The sequence below is a fragment of the Siniperca chuatsi genome, linkage group LG9 (assembly GCF_020085105.1).
Source record: "Siniperca chuatsi isolate FFG_IHB_CAS linkage group LG9, ASM2008510v1, whole genome shotgun sequence".
Classification (NCBI taxonomy): Eukaryota; Metazoa; Chordata; class Actinopteri; order Centrarchiformes; family Sinipercidae; genus Siniperca; species Siniperca chuatsi.
Window position 1 is genome coordinate 26,579,932 of NC_058050.1, and position 18,682 is coordinate 26,598,613.

At 41.5% G+C, this 18,682-nt stretch overlaps 1 protein-coding gene and 1 long non-coding RNA gene across 2 annotated transcripts; one reads left to right on the forward strand and one right to left on the reverse strand.

The window, feature by feature from the left end:
• Positions 1 to 283: 283 nt before the first annotated feature.
• Positions 284 to 11,746, reverse strand: mc2r (melanocortin 2 receptor). Its single transcript, XM_044207947.1, has 4 exons — positions 11,574 to 11,746; positions 1,861 to 2,433; positions 1,345 to 1,719; positions 284 to 1,040 (listed from the first exon to the last, which is right to left on the reverse strand). Exons 3-4 carry the CDS (start codon positions 1,695 to 1,697, stop codon positions 482 to 484), a joined length of 912 nt encoding a protein of 303 aa, XP_044063882.1. The 5' UTR covers positions 1,698 to 1,719; positions 1,861 to 2,433; positions 11,574 to 11,746; the 3' UTR covers positions 284 to 481.
• A 2,922-nt stretch (positions 11,747 to 14,668) lies between these two features.
• LOC122882238 lies at positions 14,669 to 16,392 on the forward strand. Its single transcript, XR_006379316.1, has 2 exons — positions 14,669 to 15,800; positions 15,879 to 16,392. It is a non-coding gene; the product is annotated as an uncharacterized LOC122882238 (long non-coding RNA).
• Positions 16,393 to 18,682: the final 2,290 nt, after the last annotated feature.

The window sequence follows — 18,682 nt, forward strand, 5'->3', positions numbered from 1 at the left end:
AAGATAGGCTCTGAAAATATGCCTCCCATATGAATGTGGAGCAAATGGGTCATTTTAAACAGGATTTGAAGAGATGAGATCGCATCCAAGTCCTGAGAGAAGGATGATGGAGGAGGGATGGATGGTTAGACAGCCAGCAAGGCAGAGAGAAGATGAACAGATGGCAGTTATGTAATGAAAAAAACATATGCAGAAACACTCAGTTTTGCAGCGGTGCCTGCAAACACACATGAACAGTCACATGTGCTCATTTAACACAAATTAAACTAAATCTGCTGGTGGTGGTAGCCCTGATGTAGCTGGCTTCAAATACCTGGTGGGAAAATTTGACTGAAGAAAGTGAACTATTTGCTGCAGGATGCCCTTGGCCACCCACAGCTGTTCAGGTGCAGTACAGATCTATGGATTGTTGACTCCCAGGTATAAATATATGCAATATAAAGAGAAACAGTGTGCTTTCTGTGGTGTAAATAGATTTTCTCTATGAGCACCGCTTCCAGTCTGAACAAAGCAGCATCTTCCTGAAGGTGTGTCTGAGCTCAGCGCTGCGGAAGGCGTAGATGGCCGGGTCGATGAGGGCGTGGCTCATCAACAGCACCACATGCAGCTCGAACAGCGATCGGTAACACTCACAGTACGGGTTCATGGGGCACACCATGATGATGATGAGGTGGAGGAAAAACGGCGCCCAACACACCACGAATGCCCCAAACAGGATGGTGAGAGTCAGGGCCCCTCTCATGCTGCTGCCCCTCCACCGCTGACGCCGACACTTCCCCCCGCCGCTGGTGGGCAGAGCAGCGATTTTCCTGGCATGGATGCGTGCCAGCATGAGCATGTAGACGTAGAGGAAGCAGATAATCACCAAGGAGACGACGAAGAAGACAACAAAGCAGATCATGATGACCTTGGAGGCAAAGAACCTCACCATGAGCACGGCTGACACCCCACATGTTGTCCAGATGACACCCAAGATGGCTCCTGTGCGCCGTATTGTCATGATGTTGTGGTATCGAAGAGCATGGAAGATGGTGATGTAACTGGAAGTGAAAACAAATCATTTTATCATCTGCTCAATTTATCTTTTGGTTTATTGAGTTACACTTGGATGCTTTACAGCTGCACTAATCAATATTTTTTTTATTAAAGTCCAACTGAAATCACATTTAGTCATCCTTTCTGTAGTCAACGAATGTCAATGTGTTTTTAAGATGTATTATTAATAGTGTTTCATTATTAAAAGGAAGGAAAAAGGTTTTGGGGGAAATATCAGAAATACTCCTTTTGACTGTAAATGTTCATCTAAAACATTTCTCCGTGCAAATCCAAGCCCTACGTACATACCGCTCCACAGCAATAGCCAGGAAACTGAAAATGGATCCCACAAACGACATACACAGCAGGGAGTCCATCACATCGTCCAGATTCCTCTCCGAGGAACCTTTCTTCTCCAGATGTCCCACGTCGGCAAACACGATCATCAGGTTCTCAAAGGTTTTGGTGAGGCTGGCGATGGTGTTGAAAGCCGCCAGGCTGCAGATGAAGCAGTACATGGGCGAGTGGAGGTTCCTGTTCCGTATGACAGCAACCACAACCAGCAGGTTCTCGGCCAGGCTCACTACACCGATGGTGAAGAAGAGAGCAACGGGGACCTTCACTTCGGGGCAGTCTGACTGATTTACTGTGGTACCGTTCATAGTTAACCAAGAAGGTGTTTGTCTAGAATAAAAATTAATATGGAAAACACCTAGACATGTTAATGTTAAATTCTCAAGATGTTGAGAACCACTTGAGGAAAAAGGTTCACATGGGATTATTAGCCTTATTTTTAGTGTTGGACTAGATTATACTGCAACTAACCTTAGATTGTGTCAAGGTTAGCCTCAGTTAGGCTATCACAATCTCTCAAATTTTCAATCTCGCCTTAATCTTCTGCGCTGTGCTCAGTGTAGTTTAGTGTACTGACTGGCAATGACCAGAAGCCCAATGTGACCAAAAATGGTGGTAGTGTTCTCAGCCGATACAGTGTGACTACTTCCTCCGCTGGGTAATCACTCGAGCTAAGGTCAAACTGAAGGAAACACACACAGGAATGCTGGCAACAGGCTGCTCCCTGCAGCCGGATTGTCCCTTGTCACAAAATGTCCTTTTCACATACGTCCTATTTTCAGCTGGGGTGGGGGGGTTGGGGCTTTTGGCACAACTCAGTCATGATCTACAGTCATGTGACCGAATCTCTGCTGTTTACACAAGGGACATGCAATCGATTTTTTTGTGAGTGTTTTTGTCAGACATGGAGTGTTTGTCCAGGGTATACAGACAGTCGGTTATTGCCAAAGTGGTTTATATGAGACTGCAGTGCAGTTGCTGGTGTCGATCCAATGCTGTCTGCTTTCTCTCAGAGCTCGGTAAAATTGCTGTTTGATGCGTCACCTGCGGAAAGACAAGTTATTAAAATCCACAGGTATAGTCCTGCTTCTGCTGAATGTGTTGCATAGATTCAACAACCTCCCTTCCAGTGGTTCACATACATGCTCAATTCAGTATGACTCATGTGGCATTTGGAGTTCATCATTTCCATTACACCTGTATTTTCTCTTAGACTACTAGTGTGACCTTTTATCCAAGGTCTAACAGCTCATCTGACAGAGGAGTCTGACCTTCATCTTGAAAATGGTTTGTTCCAGCTTTGTAATTGGGCATTGTTCTTACGGTTATGAAACACATTTTAATAGGAACATTTTCTGATCATCATAGTCCTAATTACAATGAAGGAAATACTCTGTGATCTGGGCTTTGAGTCTGATTTCCTGCCAGGCTGCAGACTGAAGATTATTATAATAATTATACCAAGCTTTTATCCAAAACCCTCTGATCCCTCATTTCCTTGTCAATCCCATAGCGGTCTCGGTGTTTTCAGAATAATCAAAGGTGCTGCATGAAAATCCAATAAAGCAAACTTCAAACTACAAACTACTGTAACGTTGCAAACTTCTATCTATTGCCACCTATGACCTGGGCTTTGAGTAATCTCTCATTGTAGAAATGACAGTACAATGCCAATGTTTACTAGTCAATTGTTGTGGCTCAATTGGAGAGAGAGGAGCATAACAATCAAAGGCTAATCAAAATGGTAAAACTGAGTGTCATCTTCAAGTGTTTCTTGCCAGATGCTTCTGATTTTCTAGGACTGAGTTCATAATCAAAACAAGACTAAAGAGCAACACACAGTGGAGAGGTGTCTCAGGTAGAATTGCCTCGTTTGACTAAAGTCAGTCGACGGCCGTAGTGGCACACATCAGATGTGTCACACAGATAGAAGAAGTAGTGAAGGTACAGTAGCTGGGATTCACCTGGGAACGAAGGTGATCAAACTTTTGCTTTTCTGGAGAGTTGACGTGTTGATGCTGGGAAGTAGACATTTTTCATAGCCATTTTGGCATGTCATAGCAGGAAAAGCACAGGGGTAATTGATAACATTAAAAGGTGCTTTTCCTGCTATGATGAGTCAAAATGTCTGCTGTGTAAAAGGCCTATAGGACAGTGGCATATTCTGACAAGGGGCATTGTGGGTGGACGTGCACCAAGATGCCGCTGCTTGGTGGATTTATATGCAAAACAATGGGTGCGGGTGTTTTGACGCAGGTCATTCACCTTAAGTCTGTGTTGCCCTTTAGAGTCCATAATGTTTACCATGGTCACAATCTTTGTTTAGCGTGTTAAACATTTGCAAATTAGCACTAAACACAAAGAACAGTAGTAGCTGATGGGAATATCATTAGGTTTGCAGGTATTTGATCATAAACCAAAGTTTTGGGCAAAGTATTATTACATTTATCCTGTGGGGAACAATGTCTGTACCAAAGTTCATGGAAATCCATTCATTATTTGTCAAGATGTTTGAGTCTGGACCAAAGCGGTGACCAAACGACTGACCTGCTAGCTTTGATAAAAGAGATTGGAAAACATTGAACATTGAAAAAAAAAATATATATATAATATATATATATTATTATAATAAAAAAAAATGATTTTAGCATATTTTATGATTTTGCAATAAAAGCGCTACCTAGTGGCTGATTGGTGCCAAATTTTGCACAGGGCCTCAGTGTGGCAAGGGAAACTACTGGCCCAACGTTTGTGTTAATCAGACAGAGCTACGTGGAGATATGACCTCACTTCCTGTTTTGACTGCTACCCACAGGAAGTTTTTGCTTTATATACCTTGCGCATTTTTTTACAAAATTCCTTTAATAACTTTTGATCATGAGCATCTATAGATTCTATGTGTAAAGTTTCGTGCATTCCTCCTAGGAGGAGTTCGAAAAAGTTTTTAATAAAAGCGCCACCTAGGCATGCAGATTGTTAGCAAGAATGTCTAATAATCCAGATGACATTCATGTTTTACTAACTGCTCCTACTGGTGTGGCTGCATATAACATTAATGCTACAACTATACACAACAGCTTTGCGATTGGTAATAATGCTTCATTGCCATATATAGTGCAGAATTTTGCCCTGAGCCTCGGTGGGGCATGGGAAAGTACTGGTCCAAGTTTCGTGTTAATCGGACAGAGCTACGTGGAGATGTGACATCACTTCCTGCAACCCACAGGAAGTTTTTGCTTTATAACTTGTGCATTTTTTCCCCCCCAAATTCTTTTAATATCTTTTGATCATGAGCATTCATAGATTCTATGTGCACAATTTCATGCAGATTGGACTCACGGCCTAGGAGGAGTTTGAAGAAATATATTTGCATATTTCATGATTTTGCAATAAGAGCGTCACCTAGTGGCCGATTGGCACGAAATTTTGCACAGAGCCTCAGTGGCGCATAAGAAACTACTGAGCCTAAGTTTTTTTTTTCACCAGGAAAAAAAAACAATTTCAATTGGGTTCGCAGCACCGCTGGTACTGGGCACCACAATGCCTTGCATTTATGGTTCCCAGCCGACTCAGGCTTGGACCCCTAATAATAACAGCCCTGACAGTCGAAGCCGTGAAAAGGCCTGTTCATATTGTCATCTGTGTTGTTCACAGTCTCACAGGGATCCATTGACAACATAATGACAGAGTGGAATTATCTCCACTGGTGGTGTAAACGGTTCAGGAAATCATTTAATTGTGTGTGTGTGTGTGTGAGTGTTCTTCTGTGATAGTGAAGGACAGATTAGAAAAATCACAGTGTGATATTTTGCCATTTTTTTTTTTTTTAAGGTGCTTATGCCTATGTTTAGGGTGCTGGTTAAGAGGCAAGGTAAAGATTTTTAATCAGTACATCTTTAATTGTTATTATCATCATATATATATATATAGTGGGTACATGTTTAACAGTTTCTAAAACTGTCAATAAATACAAATGCTTTGATAAATGCAGGTTTTATTTATGTTTCATGAAGTTTGGATTTAAGTTATGATTAGATTTAGTATTCTGGGAAATGAGTGAAGTCTAGAGAAATACCTCACAAGTATAGTCAGTATTCCGATGTCATCAAACTTAAGGTCAAATAAACCTTTGGGGTAACATTTGCAGGGACCCAGCAGGTTATTGATTAAATGACGAAATGAAATTGATTAAACACTCTGAAGAGACCAACATTATTTCAGTCATTAATTTATGTCTTTCCTGTTGTTGAGGATAAAATGCGTCCTCATGATGTCATTCCTGTGATGTCAGGCAGTTAACACTGGCAAACATCTGCACAAATTTCTCGAACATACAGTATGTGCCAGTATGCTCCTTCATCTATTTACCCATTAAACTGAACAGCTTATTATTATTATATTATTATCTTCCTGCACACTCACCTCTAACCTGTGTGCTATAACACGTTCTGTAAGCTCTGATCACATTTGCATTCGAAGTATATACTGCTGCTGTAATGGCACATTTTGCCTCAGGGATCAAAATGTTTCATCTACATCTCCTCATTGACTCTTTGGCTGTGTTATTCAAAAATCAACACTAATCTCTTCAACATCAACATGTGTGGATTCTGTTTTCTTGGAAGTTTCCCTTGAAATGGGAGCAAAAAAAAAACTACAAATTCCCTAAACAAAGAAGTTGCAAATGCACTCACTTTGATCTCTCTTAAATATTTAAGATATAATATTGAATGCCAGTAGTACAAAATGACCAAATCAATCACCAGAACTTCCTCCTCTAAACTGTCTACTAAAGGCAAAAATGAAAAAAACTGAACACACTCCTAGAGTTGTAGGAAATTACACTATATGGCCTGAAGTATGTGGACACCAGATTATTACCCTATATGTGATTATTGAACATCTCATTTCAAAGCCATGGGCATTCATCTGCTGCTACAACAGCCTCCACTCCTCTGGTTTCAGACTTTCCACCAGATGTTAGAATCTGGCTGCAGGGATTTGCTCCCATTCAGCCTCATGAGCATTAGTGAGGTCCAACACTGATGTTGGGTGATAAGGTCTGGCTCGCAGTCTGCGTTCCAGTTCATCCCAAAGGTGTTGGATGGGGCTGAGGTCAGGCCTCTGTGCAGGCCAGTCAAGTTCTTCCACACCAAACTGGGAAAATGTATTAAAAAGCCATTTATTGTGTGGAACTCAGTTGGACACATGAAAAGTGACTGGAGTAGTTGTTTGGAGACTACAAAAAGAGAGCTTGAGAGAAGTTTAAACCCTACCTAGCATCATCCACTACAGAGCCCCGTAAAGGTCCCGGCATTGCATTCCCTCGCAATACTTTTCTTCCATTCCTTCTGAGCCACATGTCTATTTGTAATGGAAGGTAGTGTGGAGATTCTCAAGTTAATGCATTTAGCATTGTTTATGGACACCTCACCTTATATGATGCCCATTGCAAAGAATTTATCAGATAGAACATTATCAAACTTCTGGGTGGGAGCTGTGTGTATAAGGAACATCAATTACTGCTCCACACTTACAGCAACAGGCCTTCTACCAAAACCTGTTTCAGCATTGAAGGTTACTTTAATTTGTTTTGTGCAAAGAACAGAGGACCCTGTGCAAAAACGCAAAACGCTTTCCAACCTGCGTTGGTCTGCGTTCCTGATGTATCTCTGCAAGTGGTTCAATGCTGTCTGCTCTCTCTGTGACCGAACCACAGACTCTGTTTGCAGCATTTCGCCTTCTTGTTTGTTGCTTTTTTTGACTCATACAAATACAGCACATTAGCTTTATGAGGTAGATTCAACTGCACATCTGTAATTCCGCCTCTGGAGACGTCTCCTTTTCCTCGGGGAAACCCTCTGGGGTCCAGTACATTACAGAGTACAGTAACTGTTCACAAATGAAACCAACAGCATCCTGCAGATTACCGCACTGCTTTCTTGTGGACAGACCTCTTGAATTTGTTTAATTTTACGTTCACTAATTACATAACCATGCATGCTTATTGAGCAGTAGTACTATATACATACTTAATGCCCAGTTCAAAGTAAAGTTCAATGAGCTGATATACTGTTGCGTTGTGCTGGGAGCAGCTGATGGTGGGGATACAAATGACATATGGCAGGAATGGAAGAAGAAAACTATTGCGAAAGAACGCAAAATTTATTGCGAGAGAACACAAAATATTGCAAGGTAACGCAAAACATATTGCAAGGGAATGCGAAAGTAGTCCTCAAAAAAATTCTCGCTGTGACCTTTAGGGAGCTCGGTACGCCACACACCTGAGGCCTGTACTACGAAGCAGGATTTGGGGTTAGCGATGTAACTTCAGTTTAACCTGAAGTTCCCTCGCTGAGTTTTCAGTGTTACGCTGGTGGTTCACTTCTTACCGGAGATATAGATTCTCGTCACAGGGACTGACTGATCTGTGTCAGCTTCTTGAGCCGTTTGTTGCCAGTGCGACACATTGGAGTCGTGCGCTTACAGTCCCGCAGACTGTATGCATTGCCTTGCGTTACTTTGCTACGCGTACTTTTATGTATGTTGTGGGTGATGTGGAGAGCCTGAACATTGTGCTTTTGTATATGATATCATCCTACAACAGAGACTGGTAATAAAGGCTGGGATATGCTTGATATAAACCAGTTCATACAACGTGTAGTCTGACCATGTTTGAAGAGTTTATAGCTGAACGGCCTTCTCAATGGTAAGGTAATGGTAAGGCACAATGTGATAATTACTTATGCATTACATTACTTAAGCAAAGACTTTCTTTCCACTCCAGCCTTTTCTCTCTGCCTATCCCCTTCCCAATGCCAAAACCCACCCACATCTTATCTGCACTGTTTTCCTCTACTCTTATTAAACATTTCCAAGGGTGTAGGTTTCATTTCAACATCGGGGGGCGGACACATATTAAGCAGGTGGTCTGGTGGTCCTCCCCCAGGAAAATGAATTTTATTTATGTAAAGGGGACTATCGTTTCATCACTGCTTGTGGTCAGACTGAATCGAATAAATGCATTCCATAGTTGTAGACCTAACTCACAAACCTTCCTTAATAGCCTAACAATGTTTCTAATCTGAGATTTCACCATAATAGGGGGATTCATTTTATGTTTTTATGTTTGCAAAAAAGCAATTGCAATTGAAAATGTGTTTTTTATCCACTACGGATACCATCCCCAGGCCTGGAAAACACTTTTTAAAAAGTCAAGCTGTTTCAAATACCATGGGAATCCTGACTATAGTGTATGAACTCTTACCTGTTAGTCTGCCTCTCCCTCCCTCTCTCTGCCTCTCTGCCTCAATGACTGGTACTTCCTGCATGAAGTTCACGTTAGCAAGATCGGTAGCCTAAAAATGTTTTCTAATCTCAGCTTGCACCAAAATGCCTCATGTTCAGGCCCGGTTCTAGACTGCTTTAATTGGGGGACAGTAGAGATGTTGATTGGTCACCAACTACTGCTGTGTTGAGTGCCCCCGGGATGACTTTTTTCTGTAGGCCAACCAGGACGTTAGCATCGCCGTGGTTCCACTGGCAAAAGTCTAATGGGATTCTTCCTCTGGACTGACGCAGAAATCAAACTCTGTGGCCAACAAAGGCTTTATAACACTTACAGGTAATGTTCAACAAGATAATCTTCACAAATCATCACCATCCATTCAAAAATCCCAATGAGTTTGAGACGATAGAACCCTGTGGTAAAAAAATACGAACCTTTTCCGGAGTTTAAGACTCGTCACTGGGGCCCTGGTGTACTTTAGGACTGTAAGCTATAATGTGCACTGTTGTTGTTATGTTATCTAAAACTAAAGCCATAGAATCTAATAATACATAAGCCCATAATGTATTTAATTTTAAACCCACCTCCACCCCCTCTTATAGGAGGACAACATTATTTATGTTATATCTAATTATCTATTCTTTCATGGACTGGTATATTAAAAATAAACTATCTGCCTTAATCCAGTATAGTTTTCTAGTCTACTAACATATTTTCTATTTAAATGTGAAGCAATGTAATTGGTACTGTCAATTTTAAATTTTAAACTCATCTCCTCTTATAGGAGGACAACTTTATCAGTGCCCAGTTATATTTATCCTAGTTATCTAATATTAAATGGAATCTAAATCTAAATAGTATTATTATTTGTATTATTATCTTACACAGCATTTGCTCATGTCACAAGTTTTCAAGTTTGGAGTATAAACAATAACTATCTTACAACAGATTTTTTTACAAGGTTTTTTGTGTTTTTCTTTTTGTCTGTTTTTAGAGTTCTGTGACTCAAAATCTTTTCATATTACACACAACACGACTGGTTTAGTCTATCTAAAGCATCAGTAACCTATCACAGCATCGGCCTTCTGTTTCTGTGTGCAAAAACCCCTAACAAATTCATCCATATCTAGCCCAGTTGTTATGACCCTCTCATGAGCCAGAATCACCAAATTTCTCTTTCTCTCTTGTAACATAGTGTGACGGAAGGAGGTGAGGACACGAGAAAAAGTGGAGAACGAGCTCTGAAATGGACATGGACAAAATAAAAGACTTTTCAGTTATTTTTTAAATTTGGGTATGAAGCAGGGTCGGTTTGGCGGGGTCAGTCGGAGCATTTGGTGGGGCATTGCCCCCCCAGTTCAAATTCAAATGTCCCACGCTGTCAACAAATCACATGCTGCCGTTCTTTTGACTGTCTCTGGACAGCTGCTGCGTAGCTAATGTTAAATTAGCTTGTCTGCTGCTATCTTAGCTAAACTTTAACTATGGGCAGGCAACATTACCTTAAGATTAGTTAGTAAACTAGCAAACAACGCTTCTAAAAGTAAACTCGAAAAACATTACTAGTGGCTCATTCGCCATCACAACTCACTCTTACTTGGTTTTGAGACTTTTTGAGAAAAAATGTCAAAATATCGGACCTCCTCCTCCTGTTCCCTGCTTGCTCCTCCATGGTTATCAACCGTGCAAAGTTACGGCTGCTTCTTTCCGTTTTATGGCAGAGTGCAAGCATTGCTTTTGAGGTTGCATACTGCCACCACCTAATTTACCAGAGGCATTGTTGTGTTGAGTCGCACTGTAGCGTTGTCAAAATAAAAGTCCTCTGCTACTTTCATGTCTTTATTGGAGGGACAAATGCATGTGTTCTAAATATTGAAGGGGACGTGTCCACTGCGTCCCCCCGAAATCCACGCCTATGAACATTTCTGCATTTCTTCCCCTTCATTATCTCCCTAGTTTCTCCTCTTCGTCTTTTTTCATGTGGTGAAGATCAAACATCTGGCTTGACGAGGACTGACATGCTGTATGGTTTATCCTCCCACGCTGCATAATGAGCAAGACAAAGACCTGCGGCTTTAGTTTGCACAGCAGTACCACTTCACTGATATCTTTTGGGCAGAGCAGCAGGTTGGATTAGATCACTGAATGTTATTAGCCGGAAAAAGTAAGAATTTTTGTGCATATATGGCACAACACGCACAGCTGGAGTCTAGTGAAGCAACGAATGGGTCATTGATGGGTGTTTTTTGGCAGAAATATGATTGTAAGCCTTGCACAGTTCTCAATGGGCTGGAGTATAAAAGCCCATGTCTATTTTGTTTCTATTTCCTTGAAATGTATCACTATTCCTATTCCAAAAGCTGGTTAAGTGAGCCATGACGATGGAAGAACTGTCACTCAGCAGTGAGCTCCCACTGAAAGATGATCAAAGCCACATGACTCAGCCAGAGCTGCACAAAGTGGGAGCAGGAATGGTAATGGACGGAGCTTTAGTTACATCCAGACAAATGTGTCAGCCCTATCCACCTCTGCTTGCCATCTTTTCATTACACATTAGTCCCAGATCTTAGCTGTTATTTTCTGCTTGTACGTAAGGTAAAAGGTTTCTCAGCAATAGATTCTCCTAATGTAACCTTGATGGGTAATTTCTCCTCTTCCAGGTCTGCCATGGTCAGACATACTAATCTGAACACTTTATTATGTAGCTACATTAGGCTTTAAGAACTCTGAACATTGTGTTTCTAGTATGTGAGCATGCACTTACAGTAATGCACTACTATATTCTGTATCCACAGACAAAACATAGATGAACATTTAGTTTGACTGTCTCTGCTAAATCCTTGATAAGGCATTGTAAATGCAAAAGCTTGAATTAAATGAAATGTAAAAGCCTTACTTGTTCCTCACTCCGTTGCTGGCAGCTGCTGTTTAGAGGTGTTATAGAAGATGATTTTCTTTTTTTTTTTGTCTTAATTTTTGCACAGCATCTCACAAAAATGCACTGATATAAGAGTTGAAGAGAACCCATCTTCAAGAGTTTTATGCAGTGGATTGTTGTTGTAGCCTTGAAAGGCCGCCTCACCAAGGCTGTGACGCATGTTATTTCATCCATTTCGATGTTTTTCTTTTTCGCCAGCATGTCCATTTATGATATCAGCACAAGGGCGGTCAGTGTACTGACCCACTCCCTGCCTCTCTCTCCTTTTGTCTGTCTAGACAAATATCTTATTTTGTTACATTTTGATAATTAAATGAAATAACACCTGGTGATATTACAAGCTTATTGCTCCAAATGTGGAAAGTAAGATCCAACATCCCACAATTTCACTGGTGCTGCAGAATAGTAAGTCTTCCTGCACGTGGATAGTGGCCATAAATTATAATGTATGCATACAGTGTGTCCACAGCAAAAGTCTTCAATCATTGGAAATTTTACTGAAAAAAATGCTATATCTCCTGTGTTTAATCTGCCAATTGACCGATTGCTAAACCTCTCCCCTGAACAGCGATTGACCATTAGCTTAGCAACCGTAATGACAGCCAACAGGTCTGGCAAGTTTTGGGTTTGTCCTCATGCCACAGTGGTGTGCATGGGGCTGTCGTAAGAATAATACTCTGCGTTTCTCCTCTAAAGAGTTTGGAGGGTGCTGTAATTTTTTCTGCCATAATGTAAGCTCTATTTGTTAGCATGTCTGGCTAACTAGCTTGCTACCTACATTAGTTTGTAGGGTTACAGGTTAGGTTAGTTTTTTTTTTTTTTTAAAAGCCCCATCTATGACTAGCACATCCGCTGTGTATTTCCCCACTCCAATCAGAGTTTAGGCTAACATTAGCAGCCCTGTCCTGCTTTTTAATGGACATTGACACTCCAGCAAACCCAGCCAACATTACCCGAGATAGCGTCACATTTGCCAAACACATGGCCAGTTCTCATCCTAAAATCCTTTTCTCTTTAAAAGTTGAAACCAGGCTACTGGTGTTATGGTACACAAAGGCTGGACCCAAAAGCACAACTAGCACAGACAGAGTTGAAGTAGTTAGTTTCAGTTTATTGTAAAACACAATGAGTAACCAGGCGTGTGGAGGCAATCGCTGTGAGCCGGTGGATTGGGTGAAGACGGCGGGCAGGCGGAGCAAGGACAGCGGGCTGAGGTGGAGCAGCGGAAGATCCGAGGTGAGGTCTGTCAGAGGCCGAGGCGTAGTACCACTTGGGTAAACGGACAATCTGGCGATGACTGGTGAGAAGAGCCAGGTAGATATACTGCCAGGTGTTGATTGGTGGATGGAGAGCAGGTGAGCAGCAGCAGATGAGTAGCAGGTGTGTCAGTCTCTGATTGGAAGTTCACCGAGGCCGCGCCCCGCTGCACACACACATGGTATGTTGCCATGAAGTCCATATTCATGAGCCCTTTTACAAGATTCTAGGTTTAAAACGAGTCAATTTGAAACATTAAAAAGTCAGCCAAAGACAATGTTTTCAACCAACTCATGGAGCTAACATTAGCTTAATTAGCTAGCTAGTAACGGCTGATAAAATCTGCTAGCAACATTCCAGCCAGCAAAATTGATGATCGACCTTTAGAAATAAGATGCTGCTTTTGTCTACCTCTGCCTGAAATCAAGACCCTTTGTTTCAAAAACTACTGTAAATTTTGAGGGCAAATCTACCACCATTATCATTGTAAACTGCAAATATATTGTGTGTAAACAGAAAACTTGACAGGCGTAGCAATTGTAACTTAGCGAACGGTACAGTACAAGCAGAAATCAACGAAGATCCGAAATTTAGCAGGTGGAAAAAACACTTTCTCCTGCAGCGTTACCTGTCATAATTACAGACTATTCTTGAGGTGCAGTAAGAGCAGATAAATCGAGGCCTCTTTCATATCATCATGCTGGGATTTTGAGCCATGATTAAAACATTTCACACTTGTAATGAAGCAACAAGTGCTCACATTTGAAGGGAGACTAGCAATAATAATTTTTATGCTTGAAGAATTTCCATAATGACAGGGATGAGTCGAATGTACTGACAAAGTGGGTCATCAAACACTGATCTCTGAAACAGTATAATAGATTTTCTTCTTTTGTAAAATTTTGCATCATTGATCAAGCCTCAAGCCTCCCCAAGTGCTTTTGATAAAGGCTCCCTGACCTTCTGCAAATAGCCCCGGTGGGCCGATGTGCTGAGGGAAAGGCATTTCAGAAATTGCAGTGTGAGTGAAAAACGTGAGAGTCTATCCTTGTTTTGGAGGTCGGACAGAAGGGCTGAGAGACAGGTACCGAGGGACCTTGCACATGGGAGAAGTTTGCCAGAAAGCCTTACTACTTGGTTAGGTTTAGGCACCAAAACTACTTGCAGGGCTGCTAAGCTGCTCACTTCTCAACCCTCAGGAATTTTGTTTTAAAAGTTTTGCAGCCAAATTCACAATTTCAAAGCATGTGTAGACGACAAGCCAAGTCAATGGTCAATGATGAATAAGTATGGTTGATCAGCATACTTGCCAACCTCCAGACATCATAGCCTAAATCAGGAGACCAAACCTAACAGTATCTGGGGATCATAAATGTGTTAATTTCAGAGAGAGTTTTCCTGCATTCCAGTGAATTTATCGAGTAGGTCTAATTTTGTTGCAGAAATGTGGAGTCTGGAGGACAGGGGGGAAGGGGGCATTGGGACTCAGGAGAATCTGGAGGGTTGGCAAGCGGCTACATCTACCAACATTGTTTGAAAAGTAAATGCATTCAGGCAATTCATTTTCTGACACCTTGGTAGCTAAATTAAGCTATTATGGTACTGTCTGATAAGTAAGAGCTAGGATAAATACCAATGCATGATGATGATTTGATTTTTTTGTAGTGGCGGTTCTAGCGTCACATTATTGGTGAGCCTAATTAATCTAAGTGAGGCAAAGCTCTGCATAGCCTACATGAAAGGTGTTTTTGGATTTTGGAGTGGTGTGTGTGTGTGTGTGTGTGCCTTTGTCAACTAAAACTGTGTGCTTTGGGCTCTGGAAAAAAAAAGTGCACGGCGCAAGTGTAGAGACGGTGCGCTGCTGACTGAGATTACTCTGAGCAGCATGCATGGGAGTAAATTACAATGTCATAGATTTGTGGATATTTCTTGCTTTCCCGCTGATGGTCTGAATAACTCGCTGCTGCTCTTGCGTGGTGCTGCTCTGTCTTGTCTGTCCGTGCACTGTCCTCTTTTCGAGCCGTTATCAGTTAGCCTATAAATTTGTTTTTCTCTGCGTGAGAAAATGGACGTGTGGTGTGAGAACGTGTGAAAAGTGTCAATTGCGTGAATTGGCAGCTCTGACTAGGAAAAAAGAGAGGCAGAAAGCCCTTCAGCCAGAAAGCCCTGAAGGCAAACTTCTCCCATGTGCCCATGCCTCCCTCACTTTGGATCCCTGCATTGCCAGAACTCACACAGCCCTCATTATCCTCTGTGGAGTTAAGTAGACATATGTTATATCACAGGTAAATGCAAAAACCCACTGGCCCCCTGCTTGTCTGAGTGGACCCTGTGGGAAACCACAGAAAGAAAGGTGAAAGAAAATTGCCTAATGTCTGCATTGAGTGGCAGTTTGGCTCTGCAGAGATCTGTATGTAGGTGTATTAAAAGTTTGACTGGCATACCTCACTCATCATAAGGTAATGAAACCAGAATCGCAGTGCCTTGAGGTACAGGAATTTAGTTTGATTCCCATGGTCATTGAAACAGCTTGACTTTTGTGTTTTCCAGGCCTGGGGATGGAATGGAAAAAGGCATACGTATCCATAGTGGATCAATTCAAAATAAAAAATAAAATCCATTTGCAATTGCTGTTTTTCAAACATACAAATATAAAATGAATCCCCCTGTTTTGTCATAGTCAGCCACCACATCCTCCCCATCCCTGCGTGCTTTTGTGTGCTCCCTTCTTGTGTTTCTTGTGTGTCCTCGGCTCATCTCTAGATGTGAGTCTGTGTGTGTGTGTGTGTTTATGTCTTCTGGTCTGGCTCCTTGGTTTCCCGCCTGCTGCTGATCACCGGCTCACCTGACTTCAATTATCCATCAATCTCCACAGCTCAAATACCAGGCTCACCTACACCACCAGCGCCAGATCGTCTCCTTACACTTGTACGACCACTGCGTTAAGTACTTTTGCAAATGTTTCTAGTTATCTTGTTTGTTGACAGTGATCTACTTTTGCCTCAGAATTATCCTGTATTGGTGATCGCTGCTCCTGTCTCCTTCCGGATTCCTACCTGCCTGTCTACCTGCCTTGCCAGCCACACACCGCCTTGCCGGCCGACTTCCTGACTCTGTAAGCTACAACCCTGAACCGGACCTCTCGAACCCAGCCACCTCCACGCCAAAGGTCCGCTGTCTGTCCGTATCTACACATCACCGCCACCGCCAACGCCACACCACGGATCCGCTGCCAGTCCAGGTCTATACGTCATCACCTGCCCCACGCTTCGGATCCGCTGTCTGTCCGTGTCTGCACATCGCCGTCTTCTCCACGCTATGGGTCCACTTCCTATCCAGATCCACACAGCACTCTACCCGAGCTGGGCCAGGATATGCTCCTCCAACCTCTGCTCCTGGACTTTCACTGCCTCTCCAGAGCCGCGGCGGATGGCACCGGAATACCCTGCAGGAGAGAGACCCATTCCCAGTGACTCTGTGTTGTTCTAATAAAGATTGACTTTGTCATTTGATACACCTCTACCTGTGTTCTGCATCCTTGGGTTCGTAGATCGTGCAGTACGACATATGTTTGTGAAATCTCGGATTAGAAAACATTTTTAGGCCATTAAGGAAGGTTTGTGAGCAACAGTGGTGTGCAAGCCTCCTTCCTCCTTCCTGATTTCTTTTTTTTTTTTTTTGCATGTTTGTCACACTTAAATATTTCAGATCATCAAACAAACCTAAATATTAGTCAAAGATAACACAAGTAAACACAAAATGCAGTTTTTAAATGAAGGTTGTTATTAAGGGAAAACAAAATCCAAACCTACATGGCCCTGTGTGAAATAGTGACTGCCCCCTAAACCTAATAACTGGTTGGGCCACCCTTAGCAGCAACAACTGCAATCAAGCGTTTGCGATAACTTGCCATGAGTCTTTTATAGCGCTGTGGAGGAATTTTGGCCCGCTCATCTTTGCAGAATTGTTGTAATTCAGCCACATTGGAGGGTTTTCGAGCATGAACTGCCTTTTTAAGGTCATACCACAGCATCTCAATAGGGTTCAGGACTTTGACTAGGCCACTTCAAAGTCTTCATTTTGTTGTTCTTCCACCAGGTGGACTTGCTGATCAACTCTGAAACAGCTGCGGAGCAGCATAAAACAAGCAACTACACATTCATGTCAAATTACTTAATATTAAATACTATTTTTGTGCCTTGTAACTAAAGCGGTGCATCATACTGAGATGTAATAGTAGTCCTTGAAGACTTCATACAGTCTATAAAAATGACTCATTAAGAGAGTGGTCAGAATGTGGATTCACAGATATCTAGAAACTACTTAGTACATAATGTTTCATTAGCATAGTATGTTTAAATGTGTTCTCAATTAACTTTTCATTATCTGCAGTGGACAGCAGACATTTAGACTTGTCTCATTAGGAAAAGCACAGGTGTTAACATTACATAACATTAATGATGGCTCCATTCTATTCAAGTGTCCCAGTAAGCCATGACAGCAGGACACTGAGCCAGCATGCACAATACCAGGACCCTGAAACTGAAGCAGCTAAATTAAATTCAGCCATCGTTAATTTTATTATTTACACCAGGAACATGTCAAAATGTCTTCTGTGAAAAAGGCTTAATTTAAAGATTACCAACAGATGAATTAGTAATATAATGAATGTTACAAATATGAACATGCGGGTTGGTGTAGCTGCAATTCCACCGATACAAATGAAAAAACACAATGAAACAACTAATATCGAAAATCTGTGAAGTGGCACTGTGGCATTGTTCTTGAGGCTAAAGTAGTAATGTGACATTAGGCTGTACTGATATAAGTTTTTGAGTGCAATGTTTTAAAGTAAATTTGCCAGTATTTGATATCTGCCATTTTGACAAGGTGGAAAAGTCTCTGAAACATCTCTGAAACATAGGCAACAGTGGGACATTAAACTCTCCACTGACACAAACAGGAATTACAGTATATGTTTTTAAGACTGCTTTACATGGTTTCTATGCTGGCCGTATTTGATAGGCTATTGAGTAAGAAATCAGGAGTAGCTTGTAGGAGATGAAACAAATCTTAGGAGAATATTTAGGAATTGCACTTGAGAGACTGTGTAAGGCCTTCCCAATGCTTCTTCATAAGAAACTGATTAGTGTAAGAGCACTTCTTCGAAACCAACCCCTGCTCCTAATGGGTCAGTGGCATTTCCCAAAGGAAAACTATTTGGACAAGAGGAAATGGGCAAAAGAGAAACAGACTGATGGAAAATGAAAGGATGCTTTCAGTGGCTGACAAGCAGAATTTAAAGGGGATTTGATTTGATGTACTGAGCATTCTCATTTCCTGCTGACAGAACACCCTTTGTTGATTCAACCAAAGTTGTTCTCATCTTAACTGAGGGTGAGGGTGAATCCACCTTGATGTAGCATGCAGCTGATGTAGAAGATAAGAAGATCATTAAAATTAGATAGTTAAACAGTCTTTTCTGGGTTAAATAAATTGTTAATTCACATTGTATGCGTGTTTTACTTTTTTTAAACAAAATTAATAGTAAAAATAGCAAAAATATTACAGTCCGTAATCTTGTTAAGCATGCACACCAGCCTGGGTTAACATTTCATTTTATATATACACTAAATGCCATACATGGAAAACGCTGCTGTGTGGACAAAGGTGAAAAACAGACTGAATGTTCTTCATATGTTTATTTAACTGCACTGTTACTACATTTTCCTCATATGATGTATTATAAAATGTTTATCCAAGCCTTCGGGGTATTTCTTTTAGTTGAGGAGGAAATTTTCTTTTTCCCT